Source organism: Cricetulus griseus, chromosome 9 (genome assembly GCF_003668045.3).
Source record: "Cricetulus griseus strain 17A/GY chromosome 9, alternate assembly CriGri-PICRH-1.0, whole genome shotgun sequence".
Lineage (NCBI taxonomy): Eukaryota > Metazoa > Chordata > Mammalia > Rodentia > Cricetidae > Cricetulus > Cricetulus griseus.
The window spans coordinates 27,236,037-27,258,972 of NC_048602.1; the positions used below are offsets into that span (position 1 = coordinate 27,236,037).

The 22,936-nt window shown below is 46.7% G+C and overlaps 1 protein-coding gene across 3 annotated transcripts; it reads left to right on the top strand.

The window, feature by feature from the left end:
• The first annotated feature begins 2,577 nt into the window (after window positions 1-2,577).
• Window positions 2,578-12,749, top strand: LOC103164189 (zinc finger protein 227-like). 3 transcript variants are annotated; one of them, XM_027431143.2, is made up of 5 exons: window positions 2,579-2,917; window positions 6,824-6,885; window positions 7,743-7,869; window positions 9,431-9,514; window positions 10,331-12,749. In XM_027431143.2, exons 2-5 carry the CDS (start codon window positions 6,826-6,828, stop codon window positions 12,268-12,270), a joined length of 2,211 nt encoding a protein of 736 aa, XP_027286944.1. In that variant the 5' UTR covers window positions 2,579-2,917; window positions 6,824-6,825; the 3' UTR covers window positions 12,271-12,749. The 3 variants fall into 3 exon arrangements, with proteins under 3 accessions (XP_035305219.1, XP_027286944.1, XP_027286945.1); XM_027431144.2 differs by lacking the exon at window positions 2,579-2,917 and adding an exon at window positions 2,930-3,389; XM_035449328.1 differs by lacking the exon at window positions 6,824-6,885 and having other exon boundaries at window positions 2,578-2,917.
• The last annotated feature ends 10,187 nt before the right edge of the window (window positions 12,750-22,936 follow it).

Genomic DNA, 22,936 nt, shown 5'->3' on the forward strand with positions numbered 1-22,936 from the left:
TGGAGACCAGAGGGCACCTTTTGGGATCCAGTTCCCTCTTTCCACCTTGTGGGGAACCAGGGATCAAACTCAGTCTGTCAGGCTTGGTAGCAAGCCCACTCAATCATCTCACTGGCCTGTTGTGTGAATTCTTTTAATCATTTTTCAAAAAAAAGTGTGATCATCAGGTTAGTGCTTCTGCTTCTCACACCCAAGTGTTTCCTTTCACTCTGCTAATTATCCCAAGAAGCTTTTGGCTGCAGTCCTGACCTTTTTCAAGTGTTACAAGAACTCTGAGAAGGGTGACTGACCACGGCTTTTTGAATATTTTCCAGCAAATGGGGGAAAGGTACCTTTGAAACCATTGAGAAGTAAGTTTCTGTTTGGAACAGGAACCCTCACAGCCTTTAAAACTAGGGAACAATCAAAATATAAAAACCCACTTTGTGCCGGGCGTTGGTGGCACAGGCCTTTAATCCCAGCACTCGGGAGGCAGAGGCAGGGGATCTCTGTGAGTTTGAGGCCAGCCTGGTCCACAGGGAGAGTTCCAGGACGGCCTCTAAAGCTACAGAGAAACCCTGTCTCAAAAAATCAAAACAAATCAAAAGAAAAAACCCACTTTGTGGTTAGCTCTATGTTAAGAATACTTCCCTGTCGTGCTCAGGTCCTGGGTCCAATCCCCAGTGCAGACAAAACAGAAAGCCACTCAGCACTGTCAATTGCAGTATCAGCTTGATACTGTCTTAAGATTAGTGTCTGTCCTTTCCCCCAACCTTTCCAGGGTGCTTCCTGGCTTCTGGGACTTTGTCTCTTGTTTTGTTTGCATTATGCTTTATAGATTCAATTATCTTTTCTGACGGTGAGCTTTGTTAACCTGGCAGATGCTCCTCCATGCTGTGCACAGTGTGGACTGGATGGGAAATGGCCCCAGACTCATGCATTGAACACTTGTGTCACAAGGATCCCCAAAGAGACCAGGGAGGCACACCACTGACCCAAATGCATAAGGTTTATTAACTTGTTTATCCTACACCTCGGGAGGGACCCCGTCTAGCAATCTGACTAGCTGCCTCCAGAGGGGGTGAAGTTCCTTGTCTACTGCTAGGTTTTAAAGACAAAAGTTCCAGGTACGGATTGGCTTCTGATTGGTTGACACTTGGGGATCAAGAAATTTTTCAAAGTCATGTTTTTGGCGTGTAATACCCGTGTGCCCATTTTCCTCGTAGGTTGGTTCTGGGATGGAACATTCTGTGGTTCCTATGGCTTGCAGGTGGCCTATTGTACCAATATTTTTCAGAATTGAATTTCATGGAGACTCCACAGGAGTTTCTTTGGCAGTCAAACAGTCCCCAGGATCCAAGTATCTCGGAGGCTGGGGGGTTGGGGTTCCTTCGTGTTTGGTTTTGACCCTGGGCCTGTTGCTTACAACATAGTCTCTAGGAGTTAAGGCTGGGGGAAGGGGTAGGGTTGAAGTGGCGTTTTGGCTCTTCAACCCCAAGTCACTGAAACTTTGGAAATGGGGCCTCAGGTGTTATTGTTTTGTTTAAAAAGAAGAAAAGAGAAATGCTGAGACATGTTGACTATAAGTTTATTATAAGGCCCGGCAGAGTAGAGAGACTAAGAAGAGGAAAGGAACAGGGATAATGGCTGACCACCATGGCTGGTCGCCACAGAGAGAGCGCATAGGTGAGAGAGAGAGTAGAGAGGAAACATCGAGGAAGCAGAGAGAGTAAATGGGCAGGGATCTGTCTTTTTAAAGGGGTTCTCTGCACCTGCGGGCAGACTCAGTTCCCATGGAACCTTGGGCTGACCAGGGTACTGCCTGCTCCACCAGGTAACAGGGGCAGGCCAGAGTAATCTCTGAACCTTTCATCAGGGGATGCCTTCACTTCTGGTTCTAGCTTTCCTTCTCTGCTTCTGGAACCAGCCGCCAGATGTAAAGGTATTTACAGATGCCCAAGACAGAAGATCTGTTCCCAACACGCCTTTGGAACCACCGTGGTGAACTGATGCCCCTTTAAAACTGGGCCAAGGGGCTGGAGAGATGGCTCAGAGGTTAAGAGCACCGACTGCTCTTCCAGAGGTCCTGAGTTCAATTCCCAGCAACCACCTGGTGGCTCACAACCATCTGTAATGAGATCTGGTGCCCTCTTCTGGTGTGCAGATACACATGAAAGCAGAATGTTGTATACATAATAGATAAATAATATGTATACATAATAGATAATGTATAAATAATAATAAATAAATAATAAAAATAATGTATACATAATAGATAAAATCTTGAAAAAAAAAACTGGGCCAAAAAACTTTCCTAAAGTCCTTCCTGTCGGGTATTTTGTCCCACTGACCCCCCCCCAAAAAAAAAACAATACAAACTACATAACATTTCACAGAATGATCCACACTCATCCCAACGGTCCAGGGAGTGCCTTTGTGAGGCGGATTAAAAAGTGGCCGGAAGTTGTAGTCCGGAAGGTCCTCCCTGCGGTGGGGGGGAATTCTGGGAAATGTATTCCAAAAGTCTCCGGGCAGGGAGGGAAGCTCGTTCTCCCGGTGGCTTCTGGGAAATGTAGTTCAGAAGCCAGGAGCGCAAGCTCGCCATCCTCTCTGGCACCGGGGAGTCCGGTCCATCTCGCATCCTCCTCTGCCCCTTTCAAGTCTTTCTTGGAGGGGGGCCAGACGGTGGCTCCCGGAGACCGGAAGTGAGGGACGGGAAGTGCGAAGCCGGAATTGCAATTCTCACCCCCCCCCTTTGCTCTCGGCATCTTCAGGTTTCTCAATTGATGGAGGTTGGCAGGAGCCGCCGGCTTAGAGTTTAAAGGGATAAGCAGTGGGCCCGGCCCTGCCCTCCTCACCTCCCTCAGGCCCCCTTTCCCTCAGGCGTCCCCCAGGACCTGCAGGAAGGAGGGACTGGCCACTCCCGTCGCCGCCCCAGGTACTGCGCCCAGGGCGCTTTCTGGTTGGGGTGCCCCTTCCCTTTCATCGGGGTCCCTTGACCCTGAAGATTGGCTACCACAAACACGATCGCATTCATCTACTTGTTTGTTTGCTTTATTATTAGTATTATTGTAGCTCGCGTGTGTATGGGGGGGGGGAGCGGGCGAGCCAGTGGGCGAGCACGTGTGCCCGGTCCCTGAGGAGGTGAGTAGGGGTCGGCAGATCCCCGGAGCACGGGTTCCAGGCAGTTGTGGTGCTGACGTGGGTGCCGGGAGCCGGACTCTGGTCATCTGGAAGATCTGCAAGTGCTCTTAACGCCCGAGGCATCTCTCCTGCCTCTCCTAAGTTTTTCATTTTTCGAGGCAGGGTCTTGTGTAGCCCCAGGGAGGCCTCAAGCTCAGTGTGCAGCCGAGGGTGACCTCTTAAACCCTGATTCTTGCGCCTCCACCTCCCAAGTGCTGGGATTGCAGGTGAGAGCCTCTACACCTCGTTGAGTGTGTAATTAGAAAGAATACGGTTGGTTGGATACACACACATATACATACGTTCATATATATATATATATATATATATATATATATATATATATATGTGCTCAGTCTACTTGCTAATTTGTATTTAGGATTGCTTGAGTTCAAGTGCAAAGCTTCTTAGATTAGGAAAATAACCCCCTTCTATATTACATACATCTCTTTCTATAGACATGTATATATGTTTTTGTTGTTGTTGGTTTTTTTCTTTTAACTTACCAGGTCCTGCATTGCTTTCTCTTGTTGGCCTTTCATGCCTCAGTTTTGTCCCATTTAGTCGTCAGTTGGTTTGGAATGTACGTTGTCTGCGTCATTCTTATAAAAATTGATATCTAGGGCTGGGGAGATTAAAGCGATCCAAGACCGGAGTTTGAATCCCTCAGAAACAACATGTAAATGTCAGGTGAGCTTAGCCTTAGGCAGCTGAGATGCGATCCGTAGAGCAATCTGCCTAGCAAGACTGCCCTTATCAGTGGGCTCTGGGTTTGATTGAGAGACCCTTCCTCTCAGTGAATGAATGAGATGGAAAAGGAAGGCTGATTCCTGGCTTCAGCTTCAGGCCTCCACATGCATGGGTGTTCTGTGTTGTGTTCCAAGGAGAGTCACTCCAGAATGTAATTTTAAGCTCTAGCAGTAGGAAAGTGCAGCCTCTGATGGATCGAAACTCAGTACCGCTGTTTAAAAGCGCATTTAATGATTGTCACACACAGGTTGTTTTTTGGGTAGTACAAGTCCCTCATTCCAAAGCCCCCTTGATCTGTACGTTCTCTGAAGGCAGTCATCACACACACCCCAGCAGCCTTTAGTCCTTATTGTTTGCAGCACCCAATAATGCAATATGCTCCAAGTGTGTCTGGATAGTCTTGTGACTATGGTCATGCAACATGGAAAACCTCCTCAGAAAAATCAGCTCTCTAAATCATAGAAAACAATCACCGTGCTCTACAATAATTTCCTCAAGGTCTTAGTACCTCCAACAAGCACTAATTCATTCTACTGTTACCCTGAATCCAGCTGTAAGGCCTCAGGCATTACGCTGGCCTGCCCACTGTCACCTGGCAGAATGCATTCAGTCAGTACCCTGGTCATCCCAGGGTTCCATCATTTCATAGTCTGCTCTCAGGTGCAAAGACAGACCCCGCCCACTCATGCTGGCTTTCTCCAGCTCTCTTTGCCTGCTTGTCTCTTTCCAGCTGTTCCCCTGGGGCAGACGGGACTTTTCCTGTCTCCCTCCTCTCTGTCTCTCTGTCTCTCTGTCTCTTTACCTCTTTTCTCTTTCCTCTCCTTCCCCCTTCCCCCTCTAATAAAACTTCTCACTTAAGCTCTGTCTGCCTGGCATGTTTGTCCCTCCGCCTTGGTTACCCTCACCCACCATGAATCCCCCAAGGTCTCCCAGGCTAGCCCCCCCCCATTTATCATAACACCGGTGAGATTCACCTATTACGTTCTAATGTTTACCCTAGATACAGTGACTACAACATTCCCACTACACAGGCATGCATAAATATCCATACACATTCATAGCGTACACACTTGATAAATGGGGGTTGTTATTCATAGCAAAAATATAAAAGTGAGTCGGCATGTATTCTCATTCTGAAAAACACAAACATACTTAAAATTTGACAATGACTTTTTAAGCTGGCGGTGGGGTCTAAACAGCCTTGTGCCTGGGAGGCAAATCAGTCTCGTTCTTACTTGGTTTAAATTGTGTCTTAGGGGCCTGACTCTTCTCAGAACCACAGCCATGCTTTCCTGAACTTTTTTTTTTTTTTTTTTTTTTAAAGTGGCCCAAGGACAAGGCGAAAGCCTTTAGTGACAGCACTGCTGGGGCAGAAGCGCTTGGCTCTCTATGGCTTCATGGCCTGCTTGGTCTACATAACTAGTTCCAGGATACTGAACCCCATCTCCAACAAAACAATACACCAAAAAATACTAAATAGATGCATGCTGTTTTTCCATAACCTTTTGTAATCCATTTTTTCCATGTTCATACCCATTTCCTTCATTTTTGTTCAACTAATAAAATGACACTTTTTAGATACCATTGCCAATAAAATATTACTATGGGGCAAAAATATTTAGCTAAGGTATTTTAGGTCAGAATTAGGCTTTTTACAAATTAAAGGTAACTTTCATAGGAGCACAGTGTTTGCATAAATAGTTCGTACTGCAAAATATCTTTTTTTTTCTCTCTAAGAAAAGGGATTTCCTAGTCTTTAAAATGATTTTAGGTTCATTTATTTTATTTTTTTATGTGCGTTACTTAAGTTCGAGGTACCCACAGAGGCCCACAGAGGGTGTTGGATCCCTTGGACTGGAATTGCAGACGGTTGTAAACTACTATGTGAGTGCCGAGAATTGAACCCAGGTCCTTTGCAACCATCGAGTCAAGTCTCTTTCCCCTATTTTCTTTTTCTATTCCCTATTCTTATAACTTTCCATCTATTCATTTAGTTCTTGGTGGCACCCTGTGAGGTAGGCAGAAATTACGGTTGTGGTTTCTAACATTCCCTGTGCAGGATAGTAAGTAATGTAGCACAAATTCTAATTGGTCTTTTTTTTTTCTTTTGGTTTTTCGAGACAGGGTTTCTCAGTGTAGCTTTGGAGCCTATCCTGTCACTGGCTCTGGAGACCAGGCTGGCCTCGAACTCACAGAGATCCGCCTGCCTCCGCCTCCCGAGTGCTGGGATTAAAGGCTTGCGTCACCACTGCCCAGCTGTAATTGGTCTTAATAATAAAAACCCGGAGTCAGATAGTAGAGGGTGAAAGCTGAAAGACCAGAGAAGCAGAGCAGCCAGACACCAGAGTTCTTACCGCTACGAAATCCCCAGACCAAAAAGAGGCTGACTCTTACCTCCGTCCAGCCTTATCACCTCCTGTTTCTGCCTCCCTAGTTCTGGGATTAAAGGCATGAGGGTCCCAAGTGCCAGGATTAAAGGTGTGAGCCACCACTGCCTGGCCTCTATGGTTACCTAGGGGCGGCTCGCTCTGCACTCTGATCTCCAGGCAAGCTTTATTTGTTAGAGCACAAAATAATACTTCCGGAAACTGAGCCAGGCATTCGGGTCCTGCTTTCCCCCTTTTTCTTACTGTCATCCCCCACGCATCCATCGCCTGTGTGTTGTCTTACTGGCTCTCATGCCCCGCCATTCCCAGAGTCTGAAACTCTACGGTAGGAAGGGTGAAGCTGGTTGTACAGGTTTGCTCCCCAGATGAGCTAAGGGGTCTGCTAGTCGCTGACGTCCGGTGTGTGCTTCTGATTTCTTTTGCGCTGGATGTGGTGGCGTGTGTCCGGAAGTAAGGGGTCCGTGCTTGACCTGGGCCAATGGCAGCCCTGACATTTGTCTCATGGCTTCCTCGTCTTTCCTTAGTCATGCCTTCTCAGGACGGTGACCTTCCTCCAAAGACACAGGAGAAGATGGCTGAATTTCAGGTCAGGCATTTCTCAGTAATTTTATATGCCATTTTGTCTTTTTAGGGAGTGTGGCGTGATGGTAGAAAATAACAAGATCTTTGAGTATGAGTTAGGTGTTGTGTGTGTGTGTGTGTGTGTGTGTGTGTGTGTGTGTGTGTTAGCATTTGTTACTGATTTACAAAATTGCTGACAAAAATAATCTGGTACTTGGACTATGATGTACAGGTGGCTGGGGCTGGGTAGAGCACTTGCTTAGTGTCCTTATAGCCCTGGCTTTGAACTCTAGCACTGTATAAACCAGGGCTAATGTGCATGGCCAAATTAAAAATCAGGCTTGGCATGCATGGCCAGAATTTGAGCACTGTAGGAGTAAAGCCAGGAGGAGCAGAGGTTCAAGATTATGTTGTCTTTTTGTTTTTTTGTTTTTTTTTTTGTTTGTTTGTTTGTTTTTCGAGACAGGGTTTCTCTGTGTAGCTTTGGAGCCTATCCTGGCACTCGCTCTGGAGACCAGGCTGGCCTCGAACTCACAGAGATCCGCCTGCCTCTGCCTCCCGAGTGCTGGGATTAAAGGCGTGCACCAACAACGCCCGGCTCAAGATTATCTTCTATGATTCTGAGTTTGAGTACAACCTGGACTGTAGGAGACCCTTTCTTGCCTCATCCTCCAGAAAGAAAAGAGAGAGGGAGGGAGGAGAGGGGAGTATAGTCAGAGTTTAGGGTATTGTTAGGAAGCTTGTGTGAACGCGGAACAACCATTGGCGCAGTCTGCTTGGACATCCCCTCCTCCCCCCCCCCCCGAATCTTCTGTAACACTAGTGTGACCGTGTTCTCTTCCATGGGGCCTGGATTGAGGTCACTTGTGTTTGGCATCACAGGAAGCAGTGACATTCAAGGATGTGGCATTGGTGTTTACAAGAGAAGAGCTGAGACTGCTGGACCCCACGCAGAAGCAGCTGTACCAAGACGTGATGCTGGAGACCTTCAAGAACCTGATTGCCGTGGGTGAGGACGGGTGTCCTGTTTGATTGTCCCGCCTAACTTTATCCTGCCTTGCTATAGGCCAAGCAGCTTCTTTATTAACCAATGAGAGTAATACATAGTCACAGCGTACGGAAGGATTATTGCAGAGCGGGTGTGTTTCTCACAATTCAGGGATGGGTGCCACTGACATTTAGTAGTTAGTAGCCAGGGACAAGGCTGCTCCTAAGGCGGAATGATCTACCATTCAGAGTGTCCATTCATATGCTGCCAGGGAGAAACCCTGTTTTACATGAGCCGCAAAAGAGCAGCTAAACTTAAGTACTTGGGATTTTGCTGAGACTAGAATCTAGGGCTTTGTGTATACTAGGCAGGAGTCTGCTGCTGAGCCACGCTCCCAGCCCCTCACTGGGGGATTCTAGGCAGGGGCTCTACCACTGAGCCACGCCCCCAACCCCTCACTGGGGGATTCTAGGCAGGGGCTCTACCACTGAGCCACACCCCCAGTCCCTCACTGGGGGATTCTAGGCAGGGGCTCTACCACTGAGCCACGCCCCCAGCCCCTCACTGGGGGATTCTAGGCAGGGGCTCTACCACTGAGCCACACCCCAGCCCCTCACTGCGGGATTCCAGGCAGGGGCTCCACCACTGAGCCACACCCCCCAGCCCCTCACTGCAGGATTCCAGGCAGGGGCTCTACCACTGAGCCACACCCCCCAGCCCCTCACTGCAGGATTCCAGGCAGGGGCTCTACCACTGAGCCACACTCCCAGCCCTGTACTTTGTCTTTCTAATTATGCCTGTAACCCATTAATAGGTAAGCAAACAAACTTGGTGCAGTATAGTAGTATTTTCTGTTTTCTTTAGAGACAAGGTTTCTCTGGGTAGCCCTGGCTGTCTTAGAGCTCGCTCACTCAGAGACCGGCCTGCCTCTGCCTCCCGAGTGCTGGGATTAAAGGCGTGTGTCACCACCAGCTGGCACAGTATTTTCTTTGCGATAGAGTAGATGAGGATAGGATGTCGTAATCCGTTATGGATCATCTGCCACAGCAGAGCCTGATGGTTTCCATATGAGAGACGGTTAAAATCCGATGAAACCGATTCTGTCACCCATGCACAGACATGGCCTTGATTTCTTTTTAACTTACTTTTCAAGTTTCTTTCAAATCTTTGTGTATGGGTGCCTGTGTGTACTGTGTGCACATGGAGCTCATCAGGCCTCATCCTTTGTCACCCTCTGCCTTATTTCTTTGAGGCAGGGTCCCTCCCAAACCTGTGGCTGGCAGCCAGCAAACCCCAGTGATCACCCTGTCTACCCCCAAACACCAGAGACATTATGTGCCATCAGGAGACTGTGCCTGGCCTGCTCCCGTGGGTGCTGGGATCTAATCTCAGTCCTGATGGTCACGGAACAAGGGCTGTTAGCCGTGGAGCTGTCTGCCCAGCCCTCAGCTTCTCACTACAATATAAGATCATCAACATTTCTAAAATTCACGTCACAGGCGCTGAGGATTGTGTAAAATTTAGATGCAAGCGTGTTTTCATTTTGTGCTCAACTTAAATATATGTGTCTGTCTCTCCTTAGGGTGCCTTCCCCCCAAAGCAGATATGGTGTCCCTACTGGAAGCAGAAGAAAGGCTTTGGCTAAAGGAAACAGAAGCCCGGAGAAGTAGGTACCCTGGGAGGACGCATGCCACCAGTCTCCCACGTTGTTACTCCTACCCACTGGCCTAACACAGTCTGAAGCTTTTCTAACTGAAATTTGATAGAACCCCATTTGCATAACTACTAAGGAAAAGGGGTGAATTGCTATTAATTGGTGTCGTTATGTTAGAGCATGGGTGCACAGATGGTCTTTGTGCCCATAGGGATTGTGGTTTTGTTTTGTTTTGTTTTGTTTTTCGAGACAGGGTTTCTCTGTGTAGCTTTAGAGCCTGTCCTGGAACTAGTTCTTGTAGACCAGGCTGGTCTCAAACTCTCAGAGATCCACCTGCCTCTGCCTCCCTAGTGCTGGGATTAAAGGCGTGCGCCACCAATGCCTGGCTTTGTTTTGTTTTGTTTTTTAAATGTTAAAAAATGTTTGTGTTTATATGATGCCGCCACGTGTATATGGTCCCCGTGGAGTTAGAGTCCCTCAGGCGGAGTTACAGGGAGCTGTAAGTCCCTTACTGTGGGTACTGGGATCCAAACTCAAGTCCTCTGGAAGATCAGCGAGTCCTTTTAACTGCTGAACCATTTCTCCAGCCCCTGTACCCTCATGTTACACAAGGGACGGATGTCTGTAAGTGGGTCACGCCCGACACTTAGGAGTCAGGAGCCTTTTGATCCCACCCTGGCCTCCACCTCCATGGAAACGTGAGGAAATGACAAGTGATGTTGCAAGAACAAGATAACCTTTGCTCTGGTTTGATTCGGTCTCACCCGTGCCCTTGGTATGGAGTTCTCCATAACCTGCCCTCATCTCTCACGACCGCTCTCTTTACAGGCGGCAGGGATCAACGTGAGGCGGCAACTCTTAGGAGGACGGCGCTAAAACCCCTCGCCCAGGAAGAGCTGTGTTGCTGGCACATCTGGAAACAGGTTGCCCAGAAGTCAAGCAGGTGTCGTCAGAAGACGCATGCTCAGCCGCTGCAAGGTGATCCCAGCCTGGCTTCCGACAGCGGGGGCAAGGCAAAGAACCACAAGGGAGGTGGCTCCAGCTGCCTTGGGCATGAAGACGTCTCAACCTCACGGTCTCGGGACTCTTGCCAGAACAGGTGCCCACGCCATCCCCAGAACCCGGGCGGAGATAAGCCAGCCTGTGCGAAACGTGCCCGGTGCACCGCGCTGGACGCGGCGGCGAGGAAATCGTCACCGCGCGGGCAGCGGAAGACCGACAAAGAACAGAAGAAAGCCCGTGGAAGCGATGACAGTGACAGGCGAGCTAGTGATGACGCCGCCGTTGATCCGGATGAGCGTGGCTCGGGGCTTGCCGCTCGCCAGACGGCCGCGCCAAGCCAGCGCGCACACCAGGGCGAGCCACCCGAGAAACGCCACCAGTCTAGTGACCACTTCAACAAGAGCCCCCTAAGCTCCCGCCAGCCCAGTGGCACCGAGGGAAAGGCCTACAGATGCGACAGCTCTGGCCAGCGACTCGGCAGCGGCGGCGGCGGCGGCGGCGGCAGGGGTGTCAACGCTCAGCGCAGAAGCCACAAGGGAGAGAAACCTTACAAGTGCGAGACGTGCGGGAAACGCTACAGCCAGCCCTCGAAGCTGCGCGTGCACCACAGGGTGCACACGGGGGAGAAGCCCTACCGGTGCGGGGTGTGCGGCAAGGAGTTCTGTTACGTTTCCAACATCAACCGGCACCTCCTGATCCACGCCCGGGAGACGCTGCCCCCGAGCCAGCCGTGGGCCAACGCCTTCCCCCCGAAAGCGGACCTCCAGCAGAGGGTGCTCTCGGAATGGAAACGCTACAAGTGCAAGAAGTGTGGCCAGAGCTTCAGCCAGCCCGCCGACTACCAGGCCCACCGGCAGGCCCACGCCGCCGCCGCCGCCGCCGGCGGGAAGCCCCACACGTGCGACATCTGCGGCAAGGGCTTCAGCCGGCCCTTCGGCCTCCACTCGCACCAGAGAGTGCACACCGGGGAGAAGCCCTACAAGTGCCCCGAGTGCGGCAAGTGCTTCGGCAGGGGCATGGACCTCCGCCACCACCGGCGCATGCACACGGGCGAGAAGCCGCACGCGTGCGAGGAGTGCGGGAAGGCCTTCAGCCTCCCCTCCAACCTGCGCGTGCACCTGAGCGTGCACATGAAAGAGAAGCTCTTCAAGTGTGAGCAGTGCGGCAAGGGCTTCAGCCAGCGCTCGCGCCTCCAGGCGCACCAGAGGCTGCACACCGGGGAGAAGCCCTACAGGTGCGACAAGTGCGGCAAGAGCTTCAGCCGCTCGTCGGCCCTCCACTACCATCACAGAGTGCACACGGGGATGAAGCCCTACAAGTGCGGCGTGTGCGGGAAGGGCTTCATCTACAGCTCGCAGTTCGCCTACCACCAGAGGAGCCACGCCGGGGACAGGGGCCACAGATGCCAGGACTGCGGCAAGTGCTTCGACAGCAGCACCGAGCTCCACGACCACCAGGGCGTGGCGCACCCCGGGGAGAGGCCCCACAAATGCGAGGAGTGCGGCAAGGCCTTCCGGTTCCCCTCGAAGCTCCGGCTCCATCTGGGTATGCACGCCCGGGAGAAGCTCTTCAAGTGTGACATCTGTGGCAAGGGCTTCAAGCAGAGCTCCCGCCTTCAGATCCACGAGTGCCTTCACACTGGAGAGAAACCGCACAAATGCGACGTGTGCGGGAAGGGCTTCGATTATTGCTCCCGCCTTCGGACCCATAAGAAAATCCATACCCAAAGAAAGCAGCAGCAGCAGAGTGGGCGTGACGGCCCGTGAGCGTGCACCCGGCGTTCGGGAGGCCCTGGCTAGAAGATGACGGGTTTGTGGCCAGCCCTGGCTCCAAAGCACGCTTTTATTTCGTGGGGTTGTCCATCTTCAAGTTTTCCAAGAGTCCATCCCAGAGCTAGTCCCTATAAAATCCATCACACGTAGGAACAGGCTTCTACTGACTCGAGATCCAACACTCCTTAAAACTATAATATACCAGAGTTATTAACACCTAGGACTCATTTTTAAAGGAAGAAACACAGGCGGTGGCCCTCGTGACAAGACTGAATATCAGCGATCGTCTTTCAGTGGACCGTGTGCCAAGAGAAGAGGTACCAGCTGAACCAATACTTGCCAAATGCTGACTTCGCTCTCTGTACTTGAAAGTGGGCGTTAGTTTCACTCAAGCCTAAAGGTGTGGAAAATTAAATTTCCGACTAAAAATTTCCTGTAGCCACGGACTTAGCCTGTGGGTTTTTTTTTTTTTTCACGCAGTGAAATAGGCTGTACAATGCATCTCTGATCATCAAAGGTTAAATTGGTGTCAGCTATAACTGTATTGAAGGAGATGTTCATTGCATCGTTGTTTTATAGTTGGTTGGCTTTAAAGCTGGAACTTTCTTCTTTGCAGTCCAGCGGCATTCTGCAAGCATCAAGAGAGAAGAGGCAGCATTAGCTGTGACCGCTGAAAGTTGCTCAAAATATTTTAACCTGGAAAACCATAAAATGTGAAAGCTAGATGTGTGTTTTTAGACAAAAAAGCGGGGCTGGAAAAGGTGGCTCAGTGGGTAAAAGCTTGCGGGACAAGCATGGGGATCTGAGTTTGAATCCCCAATACCCATGTAAAAAGCTGGGTGTGGCCATGTAGGTCTGGAACCCTGGAGTTGTGGGAAGTGAGATGGGATTGTTGGGTCTTTCTGACAGACCACGTCTCTAGGCAGCAGGGGCAGTGTGACATACCTGTCCGTGTATGCAAAACGCAGCATACAGCACACCCACACACAGAAGCTACAGATGTGGGGGTGTGTGGGCTCCTCTTTCAGAGTTTGCCACCTGCACCCACAGCTGGTGGCTCACAACCAGCAGTTACTCCAGCTCCCGAGGTCACAATGCTTCTGGCCTCAGGCGTGCTGGCACGTGCACGCACACGCGTGCATGCTCGGGTTAAAGATAAATCATTTTTAAAAGATACAGATAATGAAGGTTTAGTTTCCTCTAGTGAGATTTTAATGGTATATGTACAGTATTAAACTTTTTAGAAACCTAGAATTTTTAGACAACCTAAAAAAAATTATATAGTTTTATACCCTTAATCCAGATTCAACAGTTGTTAAATTATTTGAGTCATCATTCCCTCCAAATTCATCTGCGCACACTCAAACACTGACACCTCCGTACACAACTTTTCAGATGTCTTATCTCTTACGTCAAAGACTTTAAAAGTGTGTTTCCCCTAAGCAGCTATAATATAATATTCAACCAAGTCTGGTATTGATGCACAACAGTGTACAACTTAAACAGCTTATTTAAATGTCACCAGTTGTCCCAACTGGTCCTATATAGTGCATCCCGATTTTAATCGAGTAGTCTGGCTGGGCACCTTTGTTCTGAACCTCCCTGTTGTGCCGGGTGTGGGTTCCCTCGGGTCCATGGAAAGAAGACAGAGAGGCGCTCTAAGGATGGCTCTTCAGCCTTTCCAGCTACGAGGGGATCGGCCCATGGCTGGCTGACTCACTGCCGCTTCCGTGTTGTAGCATGTTATTTTACAGTGTGTTCCTTTTGTTTGTACCGTGGAACATTTGTTTAACTCTGTGGAGCATTTGTATTAAAGGTGTATTGCTTTTTATTTATGCTGCATTTGTTTAACTCTGTGGCGCTGTGATTCCCTGTCTAAAACACCTGGTGGTCTAACAAAGAGCTCAACGGCAATAGCCAGGCAGGAAAAAGGACGGTGCGACGAGTGGGCAGAGAGAATAAATAGAGAAATCTGGGGGAGGAGAAGGAGGAGCAAGAGAGAACAAAAAGAGGAGGACATCAGGACCCAGCTACAGAGTAAGAGTGAAAGTAAGATGGACAAAAAAAAAGAGAGAAAGGTAAAAGCCCAGAGGCAAAAGGTAGTCAGGATAATTAAGTGAAGAAACGATGGCAAGAATCAAGCCAACCTAAGGCTGGGCATTTATAAGTTAAGACTAAGCCTCCACGTGTATGATTTATTTAGGAGCTGGGTGGTGGGCCCCCGAAAAGAGTTAAAGAGTAATATCAACCAACAATATTTTGGTGTTCTAACATGGAGCTAGAGTAAAAATCAAACAATTTGCCAAGGGCCTTTTTATTGTTACACAGTTCACACCTTAAGCATGTCAATGTCCATATAACAAAACCTCTTATCTAAACTTCCCAAAGAAACAAAGCCAATGCAAAGTTTCAGTTAAGAGACATTTCGCCTCAAGGAACCAAGTTTTGTATAGGCTTTGAACCTTTAGGAACTGCTCAGATAAGATGTACACACTTCAAACAGGAGGTATCCGAGACAAAAAGTAGCAGTCACAAAAGGCAGATCAAAGCCAGGTGCTAACACCCCAGAATCAAGCCAGCTGCAGGGATCTGTACCCTTCATACCCCTAACATATCCCCCTTTTGTATATGTTATAACTGGGCTGAAAATTATGCAGCCTTACAGCAAATAACGCCTTTTCTCGGGCGAAAGCCTGGAGATTTAATTAAAAGCAGAGACGTCCGGTTGTTTGTACTAGGAGAATGGGTATGTGTCTCTCTTTTTTGCAGGGTTAGGGTTAGCCTTATATACAGACCTACGGCACAGTGGAAAAAACCCCAGGTGCAAGAGCTCGTGCGTTTTTTGATGCCAGTGGTGCAAGGCCCGGGCTGTAATCCAGAACTAGAAAACAGGACGCGTCAAAGACTTCCTTACCATAGTTTAAGAAACAAGCACAATCACCTCCGTAATTCTCAAAACATCTAGTAACCACACCTTTGGCCCAACATCCTGTTATTTGTCTTGGCAAAAGAACAAGCCCCCCACAATTTGCAGTTGGTCTCCCAATAGAATAACAGCTTGTCTCAGATTGGCTATTTCATTAACTATCTCGTTATCTATTTGACATTGTTGAGCCCAGAGTTCTGTAGGATGTGTATGGCAGTCTCTAACAAACCCAGCAGTTTGAATTTCTTTATGAAGGGCCACTCTGGCTCTTGCAGCAGTAGCAGGTGATGCGATAATCAGTTCAACCACTCAATGTGTTCTTAATATTCTTTAAGCGAGCTTCTGTACCAGGAGCATCACAGGAGAGTCATACCAGGGCCTCGACGGCTTCACTGGTATCTATACTGCTGGCCTTGCTCAAGGATGAATAAATTTCAGAGGTTAAGTTTTTTTTTAAGATTTTATTTATTTATTACGTATACAGTCTTCAGCTTGCACGCCAGCAGGGGACACCTGATCTCATTCAAGGTGGTTGTGAGCCACCATGATGTTGCTGGGAATTGAACTCAGGACCTCTGGAAAAACAGTCAGTGCTCTTAACCGCTGAGCCATCTCTCCAGCCCTCAGAGGTTAAGTTTAAAGACAGACAGACTAGAATTAACGGAGGTATGAAGGGTACAGCGTTCACAAGCGATGCTGTAATTATTAGTGTGACGTTGTACAAGCCCTTTAGTAGCAAGTAAGGTAGTGGCACACATTGCCCTAGAAGGATGACTTTGTGTTAGTCTAAAAGACAGAGTACATTCATCATCCTTCATGTTTACCTTTCCTTCCCACTCCGTAAGAGGGTGGAAGGCACTTGCCAATTTTCACAATATTTTCCTCCAGGGAAGCCATAAGGGCTCCGTCTATGACGTCTCCTTGGGAGACATCAATTAGTACTCTAGGTTTCTCTCCTTTTCATGATTGCCAATGCAGCCAGTCAGATTCCTTGTTGGTGACCAACGTCTCATAAGACAGCAGATGTACAGAACCAGTGGTGTTAATCTCCTGTCCTTTAAAACCAGATGCACGCAGCATATAAAACTTACTCTGATAATCTTGGGTAGTGTTAACTACAGACAGCCATACTTGAAAGGTTACATTTAGGCGATGAATTCCAGTTCCCATACAAATAGGAATTTCTTGTACTCTTACAGTATACATTTTAGCCTCCTTGCCCTCCTCCATTGGCTGAGTAGGACCTCGGTTGTAAACAGAGTTCTTAATTGATCTAAATAATAAAAACCTGGAGTCAGATGTGGAGGAAAATGCTGAGATCAGAGAGAAGCAGCAAACCAAAGCCACCTTTACCTCATTAGCTTCCAGTAGAAAAGAGAGTGAGTTCCTATTTCTTCCTGCTTATATTCTTTCTCTGCCCACTTCCTGTCTCCGCCCAGCCAGCTCACTTCCTGTCTCCGCCCAGCCAGCTCACTTCCTGTCTCCGCCCAGCCAGCTCACTTCCTGTCTGTATAGACCTCCAGACCTCTGTGGTTAGCCAGTGGCATGCTCCATCCTCTGATCTTCAGACAAGCTTTATTTGTGCAAGCAAGATACCACCGCAGTCGGTTGTCATGAGGACCAGGTAGCCAAGAAGATTCATTAACCACTACGGGAATATCTACAGCTCCCCAACTTACTGCTAGGTGAATTGGAGGATTGGAGATAAAAGCCCAATATGTAAAGTTTGCCCCTGTTACCTGTATGGCGACCACAGATAGCATTGCAAGGAACAGATTTGTAGCATTTAGAGGTGTCCGAGTCATTGGAACTATCACCCCCCCCTTTGTCACACAAATTCTTAATTTGTCCCAGGTGGAAGGATCTGCTCCAACGGCCTTATGTATCTTTTCTTTCCCAGAGGCATGCCTTTCATCTCAGTAGACAAAGCATCCAAGAGACTCCTCTAGCTCATATCAGAGTTTTGGGGTTTTTTAAATCAATTTTTATGGAAGCCATAAATAACTTCTTTTTTTAAAAAATTATTTATTTATTACGTATACAGTCTTCTGCCTGCATGCCAGCAGAGGGCACCAGCTCTCATAACAGATGGTTGTGAGCCACCATGTGGTTGCCGGGAATTGAACTCAGGACCTCTGGTGGAACATTCAGTGTTCTTAACCACCAAGCCATCTCTCCAGCCCCATAAATAACTTCTTGTCTCCTGTATAAACATAAGCATGCCTTCAGCCCCATCTTAACACTTTCCCCCATTTCCCATGCTGATGTCAAGGCATTCTTGTAATGCTGTGGCTGATTTAACTCGGCAGTTTTTTTCTATGGTCCAGTGCCTTTCAGCAGCTGTTGTCTGCCTTTCATTAGCATTTAAATTTAAGCAATCTATCCCTGGGGTCCTCGTATACCCCTTCTGTTTAGCAAGCAGCTTTAGAGTGAGATTAGATCTCTCAACAATTGCTTGTCCTGTAGGATTGTTTGGTATCCCTGTAATGAGTTTTATGTTGTAACGTGCAAAAAATGGTTTCATGTTACTGGAAACATAAGCTGGGGCATTATGAGTCTTAATTTGTGATGGTATGCCCATTACAGCCGTTGTTTCTAATAAATGTGCAATTATGGAATCTGCCCTTTCAGAACTTAAGGCAGAAGCACCTTGGAACCCAGAATAAGTGTCAATGATATGATGAACTTATTTTCATTCTCCAAGTTTTGTTAAATGAAATACATCAATTTTCCAAATTGTATTTCTTTGTGTACCTTTAGGATTTGTTCCTGCAGGTAAAAGAACTTGATTATACAAATAACAAGATTTTTTTAATGCTCTTCTTAGCTTGTCAAGTAATGGGAATTTTTTTTCCTTTAGCCCCTAACACATTTCCTATCAGTAATTAATCAATTTTTTCATTTCCTTTTGCTAATGGCCCAGGCAACCCAATTTGGAACTGAATATGAATGATGCATAGTGGCTAATTTCTATCCCAGATTTCTTATTGTAGTTGTACAAATAATAAAGTTAATTCTGAATTATCAGGAATACGTTCAGCAGGGTTTTTTTTGTTTGGTTGTTTGGTTGGCTGGTTTATCGAGACAGGGTTTCTCTATGTCGCTTTGGAGGCTGCCCTGGAACTCACTCTGTAGACCAGGCTGGTCTCAGATTCTTAGAGATCCACCTGCCTCTGCCTTTGGAGTGCTGGGATAAAAGGCGTGGGCCACCACCACCCAGCAAGTTCAGCAGCTTCTATAAGCAATACAACCCTTTCTGCATATTGAAAATCAGTAATTATACTAAGAGATTCATTAAAGTCTAATAAATCCATCAGAATGGCATATAACTCTGATTTTTGAACTGAACCATATGGACTTTGAATTACTTTTTTGATGTTTCCTGCTTTATAACCAGCCATCTTTAATTTATTTGCACCAGTGTAAAATGTAATACATGCTATTTTCATTATGTGGGGAAGAATCCATTCAGTTCTTTTTATAAACTGAAGTTACTTACTTCTTGGATATTTGTTTTAATTTCTCCTAAGAAATTACCACAAGCTCCTTGCGACAATTGCACAACTTCAGCTAGAGCCGTACCTGACAATTGATGACGTCTTATTCTTCCCTTTATAATTAATTCAGAGATCTTCTTTATGCAGGTTTTTAACTTTTTATTCTGTTTGTGAGCTAGGGAAATCCATTCTAAGATATTATCCTCCCTCTGCATAATGAATCCTGTAGGGGAATGACTGGTTGGAAGGTAAAATTGCCAAAATACATTCAGTTGTGAGAGCTAATCATTGCACGTAATTTGAGCTCACCATTGTTGTGAGAAATCTCTCCCCCATAAATTCATGGCTATAGAAGCCACACAGGGCTTTAGTATCCCTGTTTGTCCTTCTGACCCTATGCATTTAATCCATTCCACATTTTGTTTTACTTGAGATAACGTTACAATGCCTCTAATTTTTTTTTTTTTGTAAAGGCCAATTGGGATTTTAAGATTTTTGAAAAATTATAGATACATTGGCTTTAGTGTCTAGTAGGCTTGAAGTTTCAATGCCATTTACTTGTAGTTATATCTTTGGCCTCTTATCATTAGTAACAGTCAAAATATTTTCTTCCTAGTACTTTCAAAACCTCCTGTCCTATGTATTGCGGCTATTTCACCTTTAAAATCTGGGAGTAATAGCAGTTGAGCACCTTCATCACCAGCTTTGTCTGCATAGTCTTAGTCACAGGAACCATCTATAAAAGCATTAAAAACACTATAGGATTTCAAGACTTAATGTTAAGCAAGACTATGGAGTATTTTTATAAACGTTTTTTTTTAAAAAGAGGATCCTGTTTTTAGATCCCAAGTAACATGTCAATGTAATGTCTCGATTATTAACATCAGGTCCGACATTCTACCTGTTTTTATTTTGTGGGAAAATAATTTTCATAGGCTCTTTATCAGTAAGACATTATTTATAAGGGTTTCTACGTTAGTGACTACCCAATCTGTTTCAGATATTACATACTAACTTAAAGGGCAGAGCCAAATTCTTAGTAATATTGGGTAAGAGCATACCCAACAATATAGCTTAAAATCATGAGCTTTGGTCTTTTATTTCACTTACTATGAAAATTAAACATTTATTTAAACATTAATTAGACAATCAAAAGAGAACATCCTCTATACAATGAGGGACTAGTATTTCTGGAAATTTAAAGAGCATTGACTTAGGACTTTATGCCCTAATTGCAATTGTTTTTTTTTTTACTAGACGTTGGGCTTGTTTAAGATTTTCTCTTTCTTCCATGAAGGGACCACTGATGATGAGTAATTCCCACTATTAGGGAAAAGTAAAAAGCATTTCCCATGAAGGGACCTTCAATATTGAGTTATTCCCGCTCTGAGGGAAAAACAAAAAACATTTAAACAAAGTTAAGCAAATGGACAAGAAAACTCTAAGAGCTGGGCTTGTGGCGTTTGCTCAGGCTGCAGCAGAGAGAGACCTGCTGATCCTTTGTGATTGATAGTGAGAGATTTGAGTGTTAGATGTCCTCAATTTCTCATGTAGGAAAGAGCCTTTTTAATTCCTCTGTTTCTACTGGGAAGAGGGTTTGTTCTTCCCTTTATTCTTCGTTTATGGGACTCAACTTTTAGGCATTGATTCAATAATTTCCCCCTTTTTACTGGGAAATTCCCTTTTTCGTGATTAAACTTTTCTCCTCTGCATTGAGAAATTTCCTTTCCTTTCCTTTCCTTTCCTTTCCTTTCCTTTCCTTTCCTTTCCTCTTTTCCTTTATTTTTTTATTTTCTTTCCTTCTGTTTTCTCCACTGGGAAGTTTCTTTTTTCCTTGATCTATTCTTTGTCTCAGGACCATTCAATTTCTATTGAAGGGACCAGCTACCCATTTTGGCAGCCATAACAGCTGAACACGTGCTTTTCTGACCTTGCCTTAGTCACTAAGAGGTCAGATGCCTGCCTCATGGCAAGGAACCAATCAGAAGTTAACTGGTGGCACTATGCTTTATGGTTCTGGATGTGCTTTATGGACAAGTGCACAGCAATAACGTGCAGAGCATAGCAACCACCCAGGGAGTGCCTATGGGCCATAACAACCAGCTGACCAATCAACACAGGGCAAGCCCTCTAAGCCTGGAGGCACACCAATCCTGAGCCTGTGCGTATCCCTTACGCTATCCTACAAGATCTCTCGGCTGCCCCTAGGAGCTGTCTTTTCTAGCCATCCGCCTAGGCGGGTGGATGAAAGACCCGAGCTAACATGGGGTTAGCTTGTTAAACAACAATAAAGCCTCCTGCAGTTTGCATCAAGCTTTCGACTCAGCCTGGTGATTGGGGTGGCCTCGGTCCTGGGCTGAGATCCTGGAGGCCTGAGCTTTCGGGGGGGGGCGGGTCTTACACTATCTTCAGTATGTAAAAGCTGTATGCTATTTCTTCTAGCAAGCATTTAACAACTGTACATAATTTTACTCCTGAGATGGGGAGTTTAAATTCCCCGTGACCCCGCTGGTCCTGTAGTCCTCCTGCCCTGAGAGTGAACTTTCCTCCATTCCTCAGGGAGTTCGGATCCTCCATCCTTCTTCAAGCACGAGTTGCTGTGACAAATGTTGTATTGTTAGACCCCCGAAAACTCAAGTATTCAGGGTCCCAGGCCACGTTCGCGGTCACCCCAATCACCAGGCAGATTCGAGAGCTTGCTGCAAACTGCATGAGGCTTTATTGTAATTTAACAAACTAACCCCATGTTAGCTCGGGTCTTTCACCCACCCGCCATGGCGGACGGCTAGGAAAGACGGCTCCTACGGGCTCCCAAAAGATCTTATAGGGCAGCATAAGGGGAGTGTCTAGGGGTACACACAGGCTTACGCACAGGCTCACGATTGGTGTGCTTCCAGGCTTGGAGGGCTTGCCCTGTGTTGATTGGTCAACTGGTTGCTATGGCTCATAGGCCCTCCCAGGGTGGTTGCTATGCTCTCTACGTCATTGCTGTGCGCTTGTCCGTAAAGCACACCCAGGGTTGTAAAGCATAGCGCCACCAGCTAACTTCCGATTGGCTCCTTGTCACGAGACAGGCATCTGACCTCTATGTGACCAAGGCAGGTTTATGGCAAGCACGTGTTCGGCTGTTATGGCTGCCAAAAGGGAAGCCGGTTCCTTCAGTATCAGGTGTGGGTTCGCATGGTTCGGGGGAAAGAAGACAGGGAGGCACTCTAAGGATGATTCTTTAGCCTTTCCAGCTGCAGGGGGATCAACCTAAGCTGGACTGAGTCACCGCCGCTTTACCCATGGCCTTTTTTTTTTTTTAAGATTTTATTTATTTATTATGTATACAACATTCTGCTTCCATGTCTATCTGCACACCAGCAGAGGGCACCAGATCTCATAACGGATGGTTGTGAGCCACCGTGTGGTTGCTGGGAATTGAACTCAGGACCTCTGGAAGAGCAGTCAGTGCTCTTAACCTTTGAGCCGTCTCTCCAGCCCAAGATTGATTTTTTAAATAATTTTGGGATATTCCTTTTCAGTTTTATGATGCAGTGGTGCTGTAAGTTTTGCTCTAAACTCCTCTGTCTATGTGTGAATATTTTTCTTAATTTCATCAGTAGGTCTTTCTAACCATTGTATCTTTTTATTAGTCAGCTTTTCATATTTGGCACCAATATCAACCCACTTTTTAAAGGATAAAACATGAATTACCAAACTAATGATTATAATCAATATTATGTCAATATTAGCTAAATTGATTAACCCTTCACTTAACTTTCCATTTTCAAAGCATCCATTGTGGAACCATACAGAGACCGAACTCTCTGCAGCATAACGTTGTTCCCCACTCTTTTTTGTTTTGTTTTTGTTTTTCAAGACAGGGTTTCTCTGTATTGTTTTGGAGGCTGTCCAACTTACTCTGTAGACCAGGCTGGCCTTGAACTCGCATAGTCCCACCTGCCTCTGCCTCCCCAGTGCTGGGATTAAAGGCGTGAGCCACCAATGCCCGGCTATTGTTCCCCATTCTTAACATGGGTAAAACTCTTTTAAAAAAAACACTAATTCCCCGCTTAAGAATTCCTGGAAGTCCAGTGGAATTGGACTGAAGACCCACACATCTATGAACATCTGATTGTTTGACAAAGAAACTAAAATGATAAAATAGGAAAAGAGAGCATCTTCAACAAATGGCATAACTAGACACTGATATGTAGAAGACTGCAGGTAGATCCTTATCTATTTCCAAGCA

Bases quoted from the DNA above. Each gene is read 5' to 3' on its own strand.
- LOC103164189 (XM_027431143.2), top strand. From the start codon at position 6,826: ATGCCTTCTCAGGACGGTGACCTTCCTCCAAAGACACAGGAGAAGATG. The intron at 6,886-7,742 runs GTCAGGCATTTC...TTGGCATCACAG, and splicing joins AGAAGATGGCTGAATTTCAG to GAAGCAGTGACATTCAAGGA. The intron at 7,870-9,430 runs GTGAGGACGGGT...GTCTCTCCTTAG, and splicing joins CAAGAACCTGATTGCCGTGG to GGTGCCTTCCCCCCAAAGCA.